The 16762-nt window shown below is 44.2% G+C and overlaps 1 protein-coding gene across 3 annotated transcripts in view; it reads left to right on the top strand.

Moving 5' to 3' along the window:
• Window positions 1-6779, top strand: part of myo7aa (myosin VIIAa) — a gene marked incomplete at its 5' end in the record, with an annotated part of 95423 nt that extends 88644 nt beyond the window's left edge. For 2 of the 3 annotated variants that reach the window (XM_083913792.1, XM_083913791.1), the window contains 11 exons: window positions 1525-1678; window positions 1793-1948; window positions 2032-2137; window positions 2221-2334; window positions 2434-2521; window positions 3998-4104; window positions 4320-4505; window positions 4662-4778; window positions 4951-5034; window positions 6062-6181; window positions 6678-6779. In XM_083913792.1, coding sequence (XP_083769918.1) covers window positions 1525-1678; window positions 1793-1948; window positions 2032-2137; window positions 2221-2334; window positions 2434-2521; window positions 3998-4104; window positions 4320-4505; window positions 4662-4778; window positions 4951-5034; window positions 6062-6181; window positions 6678-6770 — 1325 coding nt within the window. In that variant the 3' untranslated portion in view covers window positions 6771-6779. Of the gene's footprint in view, window positions 1-1506; window positions 1679-1792; window positions 1949-2031; window positions 2138-2220; window positions 2335-2433; window positions 2522-3997; window positions 4105-4319; window positions 4506-4661; window positions 4779-4950; window positions 5035-6061; window positions 6182-6677 lie in introns of all 3 variants that reach the window. The other variant, XM_083913790.1, reaches the window with a different exon arrangement.
• Between the last annotated feature and the right edge of the window lie 9983 nt (window positions 6780-16762).

Genomic DNA, 16762 nt, shown 5'->3' on the forward strand with positions numbered 1-16762 from the left:
CCTGAGTCTAACACACACCTGAGTCTAACACACCTGAGTCTAACACACCTGAGTCTGACACACCTGAGTCTAACACACCTGAGTCTGACACACCTGAGTCTACCACACCTGAGTCTAACACACCTGAGTCTGACACACCTGAGTCTAACACACCTGAGTCTGACACACCTGAGTCTAACACACCTGAGTCTGACACACCTGAGTCTAACACACCTGAGTCTAACACACCTGAGTCTGACACACCTGAGTCTGACACACCTGAGTCTGACACACCTGAGTCTGACACACCTGAGTCTAACACACCTGAGTCTAACACACCTGAGTCTGACACACCTGAGTCTAACACACCTGAGTCTAACACACACCTGAGTCTAACACACCTGAGTCTAACACACCTGAGTCTAACACACCTGAGTCTAACACACCTGAGTCTGACACACCTGAGTCTAACACACCTGAGTCTGACACACCTGAGTCTAACACACCTGAGTCTAACACACCTGAGTCTGACACACCTGAGTCTGACACACCTGAGTCTGACACACCTGAGTCTAACACACCTGAGTCTGACACACCTGAGTCTAACACACCTGAGTCTAACACACCTGAGTCTAACACACCTGAGTCTAACACACTTGAGTCTAACAATAATCAAACTGTGACGAGCTTCAGCTGCTTGATAACGAGCAGAGCATCAGACTGTGTTGGAGCAGAGAGAACCTAAAACATGCAGGACAGTGGCTCCTATCCCTGGACCAGAGAAACTCTATATTTCAAAATGCATAAAGACGACATTAGGAATACAATCGAAGCCCCGTATTGACAATCTCTCAAACTTAAATTGAGTTTCTTCTGTCGAAATAAATGTTGTTTCTGTTTTGAGGTGAAAAAGCGACGTCACTGCAGCCTTTTTATCCATCGGCTCAATATCTAAGTAAGATTGGTGCTGTTTCTCCTGCTTCTCGGAGGTTAATAACGAACTGTAGAGCCTTCTTTGTCCACTAGGAGGCCGGGACACTGCTGCACTTTTACATCTGTAAATTAATCGCAGGGAGAAGTGTTGATCCTTATGGTTTGCGTTCAAATGATCAGGTGTTGTTGTCTGTTCCATTTTCACGCACAGAACTGGGAAAAGGGCTTTAGTCTCCTCTGCTCCTTCTGCCTGAACACGCTGCAAAAAGACTGGAAATGAACTGAACTGATTTCTTTGAATGCTTTTAATTCCAGGCTGAGACGACCTCCTTTACTCGTAACAGTTTTTTTTTTAATCATTTTAAATGCTGTAACTTTGTAGGTTCTGCTGCCTCTTGGCCAGGACTCCCTCGAAAAAGACTTTCCTGTTAAAATAATGGTTAAATAAATCAAAAATGTAAAAAATACATCACCAGAAAGTATCCAAAATTACTTTCAGATGAGTCTTTTTATTCCGGACTCTCGAGGTTGATGATAGAAATCCCTCGTCACTGCATCTCCCATGTTCACGTCCGCCCTACGTTCCTTATTGTTCCTTGACGTTTGTCCCACCTATGATGAAGTACATGGGCGACTACCCGTCCAAACGGACGCGCTCCGTCAACGAGCTGACAGACCAGATCTTTGAAGGAGCTCTGAAGGCCGAACCCCTGAAAGACGAGATCTACTGCCAGATCCTCAAACAGCTCACCGACAACCACGTCAAGTGTGTAACATCCGTATGAACCGCGCGGATAAGAACATACAAAACATTATGGAAAGATGTTCTGTTGCATCCAGTGTCCGGTCACAGCTGAACATGAGCTCTGTGCCGCTGCAGGTACAGCGAGGAGAAAGGCTGGGAGCTGCTCTGGTTGTGTACCGGTCTGTTTCCTCCCAGTAACGTGCTGCTGCCGCACATCCAGCGCTTCCTCCAGTCCAAGAAGCACCACCCGCTGTCTGGAGACTGCATGCAGAGGCTGCACAAGGCTCTACGGTAAAACTTCACTCTATACAAAAGTATTAACGTCAACTAAAAAGTGCCAGAAGGTAAACTGAACCTTTCGTCCGCGGCCACAGTAACGGATCCAGGAAGTACCCGCCTCACCTGGTGGAAGTTGAGGCGATCCAGCACAAGACGACACAGATCTTCCACAAAGTTTACTTCCCCGACGACACGGACGAGGTGAGACGCGGGCGATCAAAGCGCAAAGAGAGCGCTGTCTGGAAACTGAGTGTTTTGTGTTTTGTGTTTTTTCAAACCTGCAGGCGTTTGAGGTGGAGTCGAGCACCAAAGCAAAGGATTTCTGCCAGAACATCTCGACCAGACTGCTGCTCAAGTCTCCAGAAGGCTTCAGCCTCTTCGTCAAGATCTCAGACAAGGTCAGAGGTCGAGGAGGGTTTCTGTCCCCGCACACAGCAGCTTCAATGACTCAGGGTTAAAACCATGTGTGTGTGTGTGTGTGTGTGTGTGTTCTGCAGGTGATCAGTGTGCCAGAGGGAGACTTCTTCTTTGACTTTGTCAGACATTTGACCGACTGGATCAAGAAATCTCGACCTGCTAAAGACGGTTGGTGCCTCCTCCTCCTCCTGCTGTCACGGGATAAAACAAACTGTGTCTGCTGACTGTGTGAATGTGTTGATGAATTGTTGTTCCTGGGTCGCTAAAGGTGCGGGATACAACCAGACAGACGATGTATTTTGATCGTGCTGAGCTCTCCGGTTATTGTCGGTCACCAGGGAATCAATGTAAATCTTCCACCTGCAGTGATTCACCATCAGCAGGTGGAAATATTGCAGGAGTTTAAACATTTGGGAACTTTTTTTGTGTTTTACTTTAAACACTGAGTGTATTTTTTAAATGTAATTATTTGTATGTGAGTAAGAATCCTGTGGATCTGGTCTCTCAGGGTCATGCTGTGTTACGATATGTGTCCGTGGTTTGGTCACCAGGGGTTAAAAACGACGCCAAAACTGTCAAAAATTATCAAAAATTAGTGTTAAAATCAGAGGGAGGAGCAGAAACAGCTGGGATGGATTCATGTTGATGATTTTGGCTGATCCCAGTCACCCCCTGGACAAGGAACTTCAAAAACTCCCCTCAGGAGGGCGCTGAAGAGCAAAAACTCCCCCCAGGAGGGCGCTGTAGAGCAAAAACTCCCCTCAGGAGGGCGCTAAAGAGCAAAAACTCCCCTCAGGAGGGCGCTGTAGAGCAAAAACTCCCCTCAGGAGGGCGCTGAAGAGCAAAAACTCCCCTCAGGAGAGCGCTGTAGAGCAAAAACTCCCCTCAGGGGGGCGCTGAAGAGCAAAAACTCCCCTCAGGAGGGCGCTGAAGAGCAAAAACTCCCGTCAGGAGGGCGCTGTAGAGCAAAAACTCCCCTCAGGAGGGCGCTGTAGAGCAAAAACTCCCCTCAGGAGGGCGCTGAAGAGCAAAAACTCCCCTCAGGAGGCTGCTGTAGAGCAAAAACTCCCCTCAGGAGGGCGCTGTAGAGCAAAAACTCCCCTCAGGAGGGCGCTGTAGAGCAAAAACTCCCCTCAGGAGGACGCTGTAGAGCAAAAACTCCCCTCAGGAGGGCGCTGTAGAGCAAAAACTCCCCTCAGGAGGGCGCTGTAGAGCAAAAACTCCCCTCAGGAGGACGCTGTAGAGCAAAAACTCCCCTCAGGAGGGCGCTGTAGAGCAAAAACTCCCCTCAGGAGGGCGCTGAAGAGCAAAAACTCCCCTCAGGAGGGCGCTGTAGAGCAAAAACTCCCCTCAGGAGGGCGCTGTAGAGCTGCCAGAACAACGAAAATATTTATGAGAAGTCATTCAAACTGAATTCATATTACAACATTAGATTCATGAATGCATTCTGGGACATTTTAGAGCTTGTGCATCAGCTTTTTACTCTTCCTCTGTGTCTTGAACGTTATGTATGTAACACGTGTTGTTGTGGTATTTTATGTGTTGAGGCCAAAGACAAATTTCCACATCGTTGCTGATAGAAGTAAAGATTATTACTCAGGCGTTTTGAGGTGGATCACACTTCCTCTGTCTCACCCTCTGCAGGAATCGTCCCCTCTCTGACCTATCAGGTGTTCTTTATGAAGAAGTTGTGGACCAACACGGTCCCAGGGAAGGACTCCTTCGCCGACTCCATCTTCCACTACTACCAGGTCGGTGTTCTGCTGAGAAACAGGAGGAAACGCTTTTATTTTGAAGGTTTCAGGCAGCAACACTCACCTGACAGACAGAATTTTATTTCTTTTAACTACTTATTATCTTTTGGCAAGTTACTCCCAACGTTTTCGAGCTTGTTATGATTTATATTATAAACTCAAAGTGAAGCTTTTTGTAAATAATGTCGACATCGTTCTCTCCTGTTCGTTAGGAGCTGCCTAAATACTTGCGAGGTTACCACAAATGTTCTCGAGAAGAGGTTTTCCAACTCGCAGCGCTCATCTACCGCGTCAAGTTCGAGGATGACAAATCCCACTTTCCTACAATTCCCAAGATGCTCCGGGAGCTGGTTCCCCAGGATCTCATTCGCCAGATGTCGCCGGATGACTGGAAACGGGTAAAGCTGCTTCTCTTTTGTCCGTCTTTACAAACAGCGATGACAGACGAACACGTCGAGCCATAGAACAAGTGGGAAAATGATCAAATAACAATAAAAAAATTAAGTGGAAATGACTTTAATGTGGTAAAAATCTGTGCGTGTGTGTGATTCCAGTCGGTGGTTGCGTACTTCAACAAGCAGGCTGGTAAATCCAGAGAAGAAGCCAAACTCATGTTCCTGAAGATCATCTACAAATGGCCGACCTTTGGCTCTGCCTTCTTTGAGGTCAAGGTAAACACACCTGAGCCCGCCACTTCCTGTCTGCAGCTTCTCGCTCGCTGTGTCTTGTTTGTCTACAAAGTCCGGTCGAACGAGACGTCCTTATATTTAACGCAAACATGAATACAGTACGTGTGATCAGTGGATATTTGGCAACATAACAACATGAATCTGTCGTCTTTAGCAAACCACAGAACCCAACTACCCAGAGATCCTGCTGATCGCCATCAACAAGCACGGAGTCAGTCTGATCGACCCCAAGAACAAGGTTTGTGTTTGTGTAGAAACAGTTGTCTAAAGGTTTTATTATAATTACTGCTTAAAGAAATTCTTATACTTATACAGTGTTCCTGTGAATTCAGTGGGGAGGGTTCCTACGCAGTATGGAAAAGTATCCGGATGTTCAGTCTGACGTAACACCCTTTCAAAATAAGATGTCCGGGTCCAAACGCTCCGTTGAAAGAAAACAGACACAACGTCCGAACATGTGAACAATTACGATCACCTCTTTCATCAGTTAGACGTCTTTTCATCCATAACAAAGAGGTGAAATGACGATTACGTTGTTTTTTAGAAACTCAGATCCGTTCAAACCACGGGGAACACGTCACTGCGGCGTTGGAGAAATACGAGGTTTGGACCCGGAAATCTTTCCTCCAATCTTTCCCTGGTTCCTACCCTCACCTGTGGTCATGAAAGCTGGGTCAGGACCCAAAGAACCAGGTCCAGGTCCAAGCGTCTGAAATGTGTTTCCTCAGGAGGGGGTCTGGAGTCTCCCTTAGAGAGAGGGGGAGAAGTTCAGCATCCGTGAGGAACTCGGAGTAGAGCCGCTGCTCCTTTGTGTTGAAAGGAGCCAGTTGAGGTGGTTCAGGATCATCTGGTAAGGATGAACCCTGGGCGCCTCCCTAGGGAGGTGTTCCAGGCACGTCCAGCTGGGAGGAGGCCTCGGGGAAGACCCAGGACCAGGTGGAGAGATTAGATCTCCACACTGGCCTGGGAACGCCTCAGGATCCCCCAGTTAGAGCTGGTTAATGTGGCCCGGGAAAGGGAAGTTTGGGGTCCCCTGCTTAAGCTGCTGCCCCCGAGACCCGACCCCGGATAAGAGGCTGAAGATGAGATGAGATGAGATCTTGTTGGTCAAACATGTGCAACTTTTTATTCACTTTATTCAACTGATCCTGTCTTGACACTGTGTTCTTGTACTGTGGCAGTATGCACGCTGCTGAAATCAATGGGATTAATAAAGTCTCTCTCACTGTGTGTGTGTGTGTGTGTGTGTGTGTGTGTGTGTGCAGGACATCCTGATCACTCACCCCTTCACCAAGATCTCCAACTGGAGCAGTGGGAACACCTACTTCCACATCACCATCGGCAACCTGGTCCGAGGGAGCAAACTGCTGTGTGAGACCTCGCTGGTGGGTGGAATCACCTCGACTACAAAGACAAAATTATGAGTTTTGGCTCGACAAGAAACAACAAATAAAAATGTTTCTTTTCTTATAAACTCTTCACAATAAAAGTCCACTGTTGTTTTGTTGCTTCTATTATGAAGCAGCTAAATCAGGAAATGTTGGGTTTTCATCAGCAGTAACTGAACACTTTGAAAACATCTTTCTCTCTCGTCTCCTGCACAGACTTAAGTTAAATCTCTACACACATGATAAACTCCTGAGGGGTATCGTTGTAGATGATGTTAAGATGTAATGTAGAAAAGGTCCGCTGACGCGTCTTGCTGTATATAAAAAAGGTTTGTTTCAAAAAGTCCTAGGTGACTTGGAGAGGTATTTTGCACAACTCTTGCTGATGGAAAACCAAAATAGAGCGAAACGAGTGGAAAAACCCATAAGAGTGAAGCAAAAGTAGCGGCAAAATGACCGTGTGTGTGTTTGTTTGTGTCGATTTCACCTGCAGGGCTACAAGATGGACGACCTGCTGACCTCTTACATCAGCCAGATGCTGACCACCATGAACAAGCAGCGCTCCGGGCGGAGCCACAACAAGTGAACTTCTTACTGGCAGGAGGCCGCCGAGCTCATCCGGCTCTTGCGCCCCGTTGGCCAGCACTGCAGCTGGGGGCGGACCTTCGCCCACCAGCTGTGGAGGATGAGCCGCAGTCCTTCTGCTAGCTCCGAGGGGTCGAAGCTCACCGGGGCGAGCTCGCACCCCGGCTGCAGCAGCAGCAGCAGCGACGACCCCGGCGAGGGCCCCAGCAACTATCACCTCTACGACCACCATGAAGACGAGGACGAGCCGTCCAGTGAGGACGACTACCTCTGAGACCCCCGACACACAGGTCGGTCGTCCCCGGTCAGGGTTCAACAGTCTCCCTGAGGACACTCGCTTCAGGGCGGGAGAGTTTTAGTAAATGTTGCAGCTGCCTGATCGTTTGAACACTTTAAAGGACTTTAAATAAAAATACATCAGATTGTAAACATCTGTAAATAGGCTGGTGGACGACAGTAGTGTTGAGTTTAACAAAAAGTTGGATAAATCATTTTTTAATTGGTTAATTCATCCATTTTATGCCTTTTATTAATGAACTGCAGTTTGAATTATTTTCACACAGACGGGAACTACTGATGAACGTGATATTAATGTCAATAAATACAAACTTTCTTTGACTGGTGTGATCGTGAAAAGGGGATTCAATTTAATTCTGTAGATAGAAATTAACCCGACTCTCTCCAGGCGACTTTGGTTCCCCCTTGACTCCTCCTCGCTCCATTCAACCATCTGGAGTCGCTCCGTAGCCGAGGGATTTCAGGGTCCGCAAAAAAATGGTTGAGCCAATCAGGAGTGCGGGCGGGGTTTTATAGATGTGACGTAGCTGAGAAGCGACTGTTGTGATTCAGACAACAATGGCGTCTCTCATGGAGGAAGCAGACGCCAACATGGACGCTGCTGTTTCATCGTGTTTAATATCCAGAGAATCTTTAAAAGAACCAGAGAACGGCTCTGAAGGCTTTTGGTGGAAACCAGGTTTGCACCCGTCGCTCTCATCGGCGTCACGGGTTGGTTTCCATGGGAGCGGTTGAAGAAGCACGTCAATAAAGATGACAGACACGTGGTTTATCCAATCACATGCAAGGATTTTTGATAAGGCCTCAGCCTCCTGAAACCACTTCCCTGTGGAGCAATGAAGCAGGAGGATCCAAACTCATCTGGAGAGAGTCGGGTTAAAGATGTGACCTTCACTGTGGCATCGTTCTCAGACTGGATGTTTTCTACAATAAGGATCTAAAAATATCAGTTTTCATCCATCCCACCATTCAGTTATTTCATGTACTTGTGTTTTTTACCTCGACACACTGACAAACTTGTTTTTGGATCCAGTTATTTTCTCTCGAGCTCAGCAGCATTTGTTAGTTTGTGTCTTTTGTTCTTGACGTCATAACTTTGTTTGGGTTTGCCTGTGAATGTTCTCATGTGTCCAGGTCGTCGTTCTCCTCAAAGCAATTTCAGTCAAAAACAACTGGACTTGGTTCTTTGTCTAGGAAGACGTTTCACCTCTCATCCAGGAGGCTTCATCAGTTCATGTACGCATCTGACCAGGCTGGGACTGGACCAGGACCAGGACCAGGACCAGGACCAGGCTGGGACTGGACCAGGACCAGGCTGGGACTGGTCCAACTAACTGGTGTGAGATCCAGGTATTTAACCTCTCACAAGGCCGATGATGTCACTGGAACCTTTTGTGCTCCAAGTGTAAACGACCGTCGTTAGAGTGGCAGTCGTTGGTGGGAAGTAGGTTTGGACTTCTTTAGTGCTGGTCCAGTCCCAGCCTGGTCCTGGTCCTGGTCCTGTCATTGGTGGAAGTAGGTTTGGACTTGGTTAGTGCTCTATTGAGTCTTAACGACAGTCGTTGGAGTCACAGGAGGACGTTTGTGAACAGTTGTTCTTTGAGGTTGGATTGTTGAATGAAGGGATGAAAGGGCAGCATTGTAAACTGGAGATAAGTGGTGTCTCAGACCTCCTCCTCTGGTTAGCGATTTACCGGTTTCTCTACTTTTGCATAGATGCTTCTTTTACTCCTCTTTCAAACTCATCTGTCCTCTCTGTCCAGGATTTGTTTGGGTTTAAAAAAACAAACATTTATCTTTTTCTCGGGTCTTGGAACCATCAGTGTAACTGAAGTGGCGTTTAGGGACCAGAGGAGTGAACCACAAGGCGGGATGTGAAAACTGTTTCAGACCAGTTTGCTTCCACTTATCAACTCCTTTGGAAACAGTGAGAACCAGAGAGGAGGAAGTGACATTTGGCCAAAAAAATTTTAAACATGTATTTAAAAAGACATTTTTTCAACAACATAATCCTAACTCAGTGTTGATAGGATCTGACATTCACACGTCTGTAAAAGAGAGTTCACACAAAAAAACTAATCTTTAGTCAAGAAGAAAAGGCAAAAAGAGACTCACCTGGACGTTCTTCCCCTGAAGACAAAACCAAACATGAGCATGTTGAATATTTGAAATACACTTACCCCACGGACAGTATCAGTGTTGGTTGTTTTCTGACGACCATGTTTTTGCTGAAGGGGGTCTTGAACATGTGGAAGAAGTGAGTTTACTTGCTTGTTTTAACCCTTTGTGGCACAGATAAGCAATGGGTCTGTGTAAATCATAAATAAGTCATAGAGTGTGGTCTTTACCTACTCCATAAAGTGTCCTGAGATAACTTTGTTATGATTTGGCACCGTAAACAAAAGTGAATTGAATCTTACTGATGAACGCATCATCAAAGCCCACGAGCTAATGAAGTGCTCAGCTTTGAAAAGATAAACAAGTTATTTTAAAAACATGTAACTGTGATGACGTAACTTTATTAGTAAGAAATCCTGTTTTATGTTCATTGTTTTAGTGAAACTGTTTGAGTGTGTGTTGTTTTTTAACGCGTCACTACTCGCTGACGTGACGAACCTTTGATCCATAAACCTGGTAAAACTGGTTTTGTTTTGTTTGTATGTTGAACGAATAATCTGGTGTTTTTACGGTGCCAACTATTTAATTTGATATCTTTCTGCTCAGTTTGTTGTTTTTCTTTGTGCACTAATGCAAACGTGTGTGTTTGTGTTGTTGTCTTTGAGTGTAAATCCGTTATGTTGACTTGTGTCGAGTGTGTTCATGGTCTGAGTAACGCGTGCTCTCACTTTTGTAAAAAACATTATATGAATTAGTTTTTGTCTTGAATTGTATGAATAAATGGAGAACTCCTGTTGTTCACGATGTGTTTAACACAGTGATGTAAACGTTTGTGTTACTGTATGTGAAATATTTAAAAAAATCATAATTTCACAAAAGATGTTAGTTTTTTTACTACATCTTTTGACAAACTATATTATGACCCAAAAAAAAGTCACAGTATAGCCCGTCCACAGCAGTCCTGGCATAATTTGGTGAAAAACGTTAAGCGCTAACACTGTCCTGGAGCCGATGAACAGAACTGTCTCTGTGGAAAATGTGTAAGAGGACAGATTTTTAAAGCAGGTTTACAAAGTGAAGGGGAACACCTCTGACAGACATCGAAAAAAATAAAATGTTCTGCCAAAGTCTGTTAATGCTTTAAAAGCTCATCGTCCCACAGAATTCCCATGTCTCCACTCAGCAGTTGAACGTCAAAGAAGGGTGTTCGCTTGTTGGCTCGCTTCCTACATGTTAAAAAAGGTGAAGTAGTAAAACAAAAGGTGATAGAACAACAAAAAGTCATAGAAAAGTATAAAAATAAGCCAAAAAAAAAAAGTCTCAGTATAGTTGTCGAAAAAGGTAAAAATATAACTTTCGTAAAGCAGTCAGTCTAAAGCCGCCATTGCATAGTTTAAAAAAAAAAAAAAGTTTAAAGAGTGTCAAAAAAATGAGGCAAGTTTGACCAAGCCGGGTCAAAAAAGTCAGAAACTGTAAAAGTATATAAAATAATATAAAACAGTAATTGGATAATTTCATCAAAAAGTCAGAATATAATACGTCCAAAAAATGCTTCGCTCTGTCTAAAGCAGTCTTGGCAAAGTTTGTTGAAAAAGGTTTTTAAAAAGTCGTAGAAAAGTGTTTTAAAAAAAGAGGCCAAAAAAAGTAATGGTATTATACTGTATGTTGAAAAAGTTATAGTATAGTTGTGTCAAAAAAGGTAAAAATATAACTTGTCCGAAAAATGCTTAAGTCAGTCCAAAGCAGTCTTGGCATAATTTAAAAATAAGAAAAAAAAAGTCATATAAAAGTTTGTCAAAAAAAGAGGCCAATAAAGTCATAGTATGTCAAAAAAGTCAAAAACGGTAAAAAAATATATATAAAATGATACAAAACAACTGGATAATTTCTTCAAAAAAGTCAAAATATAAAACGTCATAGTTTGTTGAAAAAGGTTTTTAAAAAGTCATAGAAGTGTGTTAAAAAAAAGTAAAAAATGGTAAAATAAACAAATATAACACGTCATAGTGTAGTTGTCGAAAAAGGTAAAAATATAACTTCTCTTAAAAATGCTTAAATCAGTCTAAAGCAGTCTTGGCATAGTTTGTTTAAAAATGAAGAGTCAAACAAAAGTGTGTCCAAAAAATAAGCCAAAAAAAGTCATAGTATGACAAAGAAGTCAAAAAGGGTAAAAATATAAAATGTCTAAAAATAATTCAGTTTTTCTTCAAAAAGTCAGGAAAAGTGTCCAAATACAACCAAAAAGTCAAAATATAATATATCCAAAAAAATGCTTCAATCTGTCTGATGCAGTCTTGGCAAAGTTCGTTAAAGTTTAATATGGAAAAAAAAAAGTCGTAAAAAAAGTAAAAAAAAGTCAAAGTGTTGAAAACTCCTCCAAATCCATTTGTTGCGATCGTGTTTATTAATCCCTATTGGTTCAATATGAGAGTATTTGTCATTGTTCATTTAATAATTTAACTGCTCGTACAGTTTTTGGAGATTTAACAAAATCAAACTTTAATAAAAATGTGTTTTTTTAAGCAAACAGTGAGAAAACACGAAGCTTTCCTTTGACGCTTTAATCCCCGATGACAGCAGCTTTTACAGTCAGAGTGAAATAAAAAAAAGAAACCAAACAGTTGGTCACACATTAAAAAAAGCACAATATGAAATATGCTACAGATTTAATGCTTTGAAAGATTTGGGATCATGAAGTCACTTTATAAAAGCCTCAGAGCAGCAGCCAATCACAGGAGCTCGTCTCCCGCTATGAAACCACACAGAGTTCAGTCACAACTCCATTTCATCATCACATTAATAATTATAATTATAATAATAATTATACATTTGATTTGTTACAGGTTGGGCACTGACCTCAAACAAACCCTGACACAAACGTTTGTTTATCATCTCGAGGCGTCTTAATAAAGGTTTGTTGTTGTGACGACGCCAGATGTAAAGTAGCAATCTTGCTAACTCGTGCTAACGCATATAAATAAATAAACTGATCAGAAACGGAGATGATCAAAGAAAGCCTCGCTCTAAAGTTCTGCAGAGAAAACGTTTAACTGTTCACCCGTTTGGAAGAAAGGCCCAAACTGAACTTCTTCTTCTTCATAAATCTAGAGATTTAAAAGCGACAGTAACAGAAGAAGTGTGCAAAAATATCTTTCTTGCTCAACCGAGTTGCAGGAATCTGCTTCTCTACGCTGTATTCGACGTGTGCTCTAGGAACAAAAGTACGTTTGAATAAAGTTATTTTGTATTTCGCTTCCTGCCTTCGAAACTTCACTCAGGGCGCCCTCCCACTGTGCCTCCGTCCCGTGCCCCGTGCTTTAGGGTCCTTGTCCCCCCCCTCCAGGCCCGTTTGTACTCACACTACCTGGGCCTCGGAGAATGCTTCTTGCTGCCTATACGTCATCACGCCGTAACACGTCACACGCATTGATGACGTCATGGCGATGCGTCACTTTGTTTAACATGGAAAAACATGGAAACGTTTTTGGCTTTGTGGTTTTTTTGGACTTTTGGATTGTGATGCGGCACGCCCCCGTTTAGTCGACGGTCCCTCCTTCTTTTTTCTATGTCCCAACAGGCGCACATAAAGTGACGTCAGAGCCGCCGTAGGCCTCGTGCTCGTACACGTGCGCACGCTTGTGCTCGTACACGTGCAAACGTGCTTTACAAAAGCCCACCTCTCCCAAACGGGCCGTGGACGGCAAGCGTGCCACTCCTAGACGTGGTACGGTTGCACTCACACTGGTCAAAGGAACCAGACTTTACCCGTGAAACATGCTGAGGCACGGGACGGAGGGACAGTGTGAGTGCGCCCTAAATGCAAGTCAGGAAAAAGGGGCAGCGCTCCAGAGGACAGAAACGGGAAAAACAATCACAGTTGATGCTTCCATCAGACCACGTTGTTTCTGACCTCTGAAGAGCCACATTGAGGTGCCACCGTTGAATCCCCACATAAATCTCCTTAAAAGACACATTTGAATAAAGTCAGATCTCGGGTGGAGCGTCACTTATAGAAAGTCGGACCAATGCGACACATGCAAGGCTTGAAATGCAACGCATGTCCAAAGGAAACCCAGCGTGGTGCTGCGTCGTCACCAGACTCGCTCACTCAATAACGAACGGTCCAACTTCATATTCAATAGAATAAATACGGCTGTGCAGCTAAAGAGAGTGCAGCTAAAACGCTTAGCCTGATATTCTCAACAGGAACACAAACACACTGAAGCTAAGTGCTAACCACTTGTGTTACAATACAACACGGTACATTTAGTTGCTTTGTTGCATTTAAATCTGACTCCAACTGTGGTTCGAGATCGTCTACGCTGCGTTCGATTTTATGTTCTGACTTCAGGAACGAGGAAATCTCATTCAGAGATGATTTAAAATATTCAAGACTGAAGCCAAAAATGTCCTTTATGTTTCATCACCACCTCAATCAGCCGGCCGACGTCCAACCAGGTGCTAAATGTAAAAATATCCGATATTTAACCAGGTCTCAGAACGACTCAGATGCTGAAGGAAGGGCTCGTTGGGTAAAAGCGTGTGCGCACAGATGCAGACTGCAGCTTAACACAACACTGATTCCTGCATTCAAGGAGATTTGTCAGAAACTATTTTTACATAAATTCCTCTTTACAGAAAAATATCCTAACTTTTCGTCCCATCTTAAGTTAAGTTTCAAAAATAGGATCTTCCTTCCTTTCCTTTAACAGAAGCAGATAAGAATCTTATCTCTACGGTCACTCGGCACTCGCCCCGTCACGCCTGGATCTTTGATTAGAAAATGTACGGAGGAGACTTTAGACGGACGCGTTCCAGCAAATTTAAAGCGTCACAGCGCAGTTTGAGTGGCCTTTGAATCCTTTCTGTTCCCCGTCTTTATTGTCATTGCCATACAGACAACAGTGCTGCCGTTAGACAGGTGTGGCTGGAGGTAGAGCCCTTCATCCACTAATTGGAAGATCGGCGGTTCGATCCCCATCTTCTCCAGAGCACACTACAAAGTCTCCTTGGGTTGAGGTGTTGAAACATCCTAACAATAAAAATAAAGCAATACTTTCTTTCTTTTTATTTTAATGGCACTTCGTCGCCAACACTGTGCAGCAAAATGGCAAAACCTCCAGGCCCCTAATGTCGCGGACTTAACGGCTGCAAAGCGGAGACAAGACACTCTGGATTTCAGATCTAGAATCAGTTCAGGCTAGGACAACATAGCACGGACGGACTATAGAGTCGTAGCAGAAAGAACTGTGTGCGTTTACAGTATTTGAGCAGAAAGCAGATGCCGTATTCGCCGCGTCGTGAAAAGAGCAACAAGCTCCGGTTTCTCAAAAGCACCGTAATCGTTATTTAGAGCAGTGGATATTTTGACCGGCACAGATCTGCAGCCAAAACATCCCTCGTGTGCTTTTGAGAAACCTCCTCATGATACATTCACTTTAGTACAAAACATAAATAGTAATAATTATCAATACCTTCTCAAGCCTCAGGTTTACATTCATTCTGTCAGTCCAACAGTGTAAACTTCAAACACCGCATCCACAGATGTAAATACGTTTATGCTCATCAGCCGCCATCTTGCTCCAGAGACCAAAGAAATACCAAAGCTAATCACAGGTGATCGTTCCTTTTCAGTATCGTCCTGTTGGGGACGTGTTGATTTGACAGAAGACAAGGGGATCCTTCATTAAAGCTAACATAAAGTGACGAAAGGAAGCTAACGCTAACTTATGTTAGGTATTTAGTCATTAGTAAAATATCAGTAAGATGCTAAAAATGTTAAATGTTAAAATGAGTCAGTCCCCATAGACCTCCATGTTAAAATGAGTCGATCCCCATAGACCTCCATGTTAAACAGAGTCAATCCCCATAGACCTCCATGTTAAACAGAGTCAATCCCCATAGACCTCCATGTTAAAGAGTCAATCCCCATAGACCTCCATGTTAAAGAGTCAATCCCCATAGACCTCCATGTTAAAATGATACATCCCCATAGACCTCCATGTTAAACTGAGTCAATCCCCATAGACCTCCATGTTAAACTGAATCACCCCCCATAGACCTCCATGTTAAAATGATACATCCCCATAGACCTCCATGTTAAACTGAGTCAATCCCCATAGACCTCCATGTTAAACTGAGTCAATCCCCATAGACCTCCATGTTAAAATGATTCATGGAGGACAGCCCACCTGTACACGCGTTGAGGGCGCTTCCCCTTCCCAAGATGGCGGCAGCCGCAGCAGCATCTACGTATAAACATCCACGCACCACATTCCACAGACACAAAGATTCAAATTCCAGACGTAGTTTAAGTTTCTAACGCACCTGATGTCCGCACAGCTGAAAATGAAAAAGTCCATTTCATCGCCTTCTCCCGCTCCAGCTTCTTGTGCCGCTCTTTCTTTTTTTTTTTGATCGACTAGAAACACGAGACGGAAAAGAGTGAAAGCGACTCATGTATCACTACAGCAGTAAGTTATTCATTGGTTTCTTCTTTTCTTTTGTGAGGTTTAGTTTTCTTGCGTTGCTGAGCTCAGCTGGTGGTGATGGAAATGTTCTCGAGCGCGTCGGGTCCCCGGGGGGGAGTAGTGTCCGGACGTGTCCTCGCCGCCCGCTGCTTTTTTAAAATGGCATCTATGAGATTAAAGCATGGAGGTGGCGCTCCCGGGCTCGTGTCCAGAGTCTCTGCGCTCGGTTCCTGATGGAGGATCCGTGAATGAGGTTTGGTTCGGCGGCTCGGTTCCTGCAGGCGCTCGGCCCTGCGGACTGAGAGGATGAGAGAGGAAGTGGAGACGAGAGAGTCCGCTGTCTCCTACGTTACCTGAACGTGTCTCTGCTCTGTTCTTTGGTCCCTTCCTCCAAAAATCTGCCCCCTTCTCTTCTCAACCTTACAGCTGATTCTTCTTCTGAGTGATTTTTTGTGGTTGTACCCACACGCTGGAACATGGCAAAGGCTCATTTATGCTCAAAGTTAGCTACGGACACCGGCGAGGGACGACCAAATGACGTGCCTGGAACACCTCCCTAGGGAGGCGCCCAGGGTTCATCCTTACCAGATGATCCTGAACCACCTCAACTGGCACCTTTCAACGCAAAGGAGCAGCGGCTCTACTCCGAGTTCCTCACGTATGCTGAACTTCTCCCCCTTAATTGATCGAAATCAGCTTCAATTTCAATTTCAAAAGCAGGATCAAGCGAATCCTCCGAGGTGGTTTGTTTGTATTTTTCACAACCTTTGACTCTGAACCTCCAGTGAATGTGACTAACCTCCATTCACAATGTAAAGGACGCATGAGGTCAGTGAGCGTTACATTACTTGAAATGAATCTATTTTCGCACTTGGATGGAGCATAAATGAGCCTTGGACATCTGAGTCATCAGCTAAATAACAGGAATAATATAAAAGTCCTTTCCTCCCTTCAGATTCTTACTGTGTGAAACTTTTCCTGCCACATTATCGACAGTTTTGGTTTTTTCTCAAGTGATTTCTGCATTTCTCGGTTCTCTGAGCTTCTCTCAACGGGCAGTTAGAAAACAATCAACAGTCATTACATTTAAAAATCAAATGCAGCAGTT

This window comes from Echiichthys vipera (genome assembly GCF_963691815.1).
Source record: "Echiichthys vipera genome assembly, chromosome: 5".
NCBI classification, from domain to species: Eukaryota; Metazoa; Chordata; class Actinopteri; order Perciformes; family Trachinidae; genus Echiichthys; species Echiichthys vipera.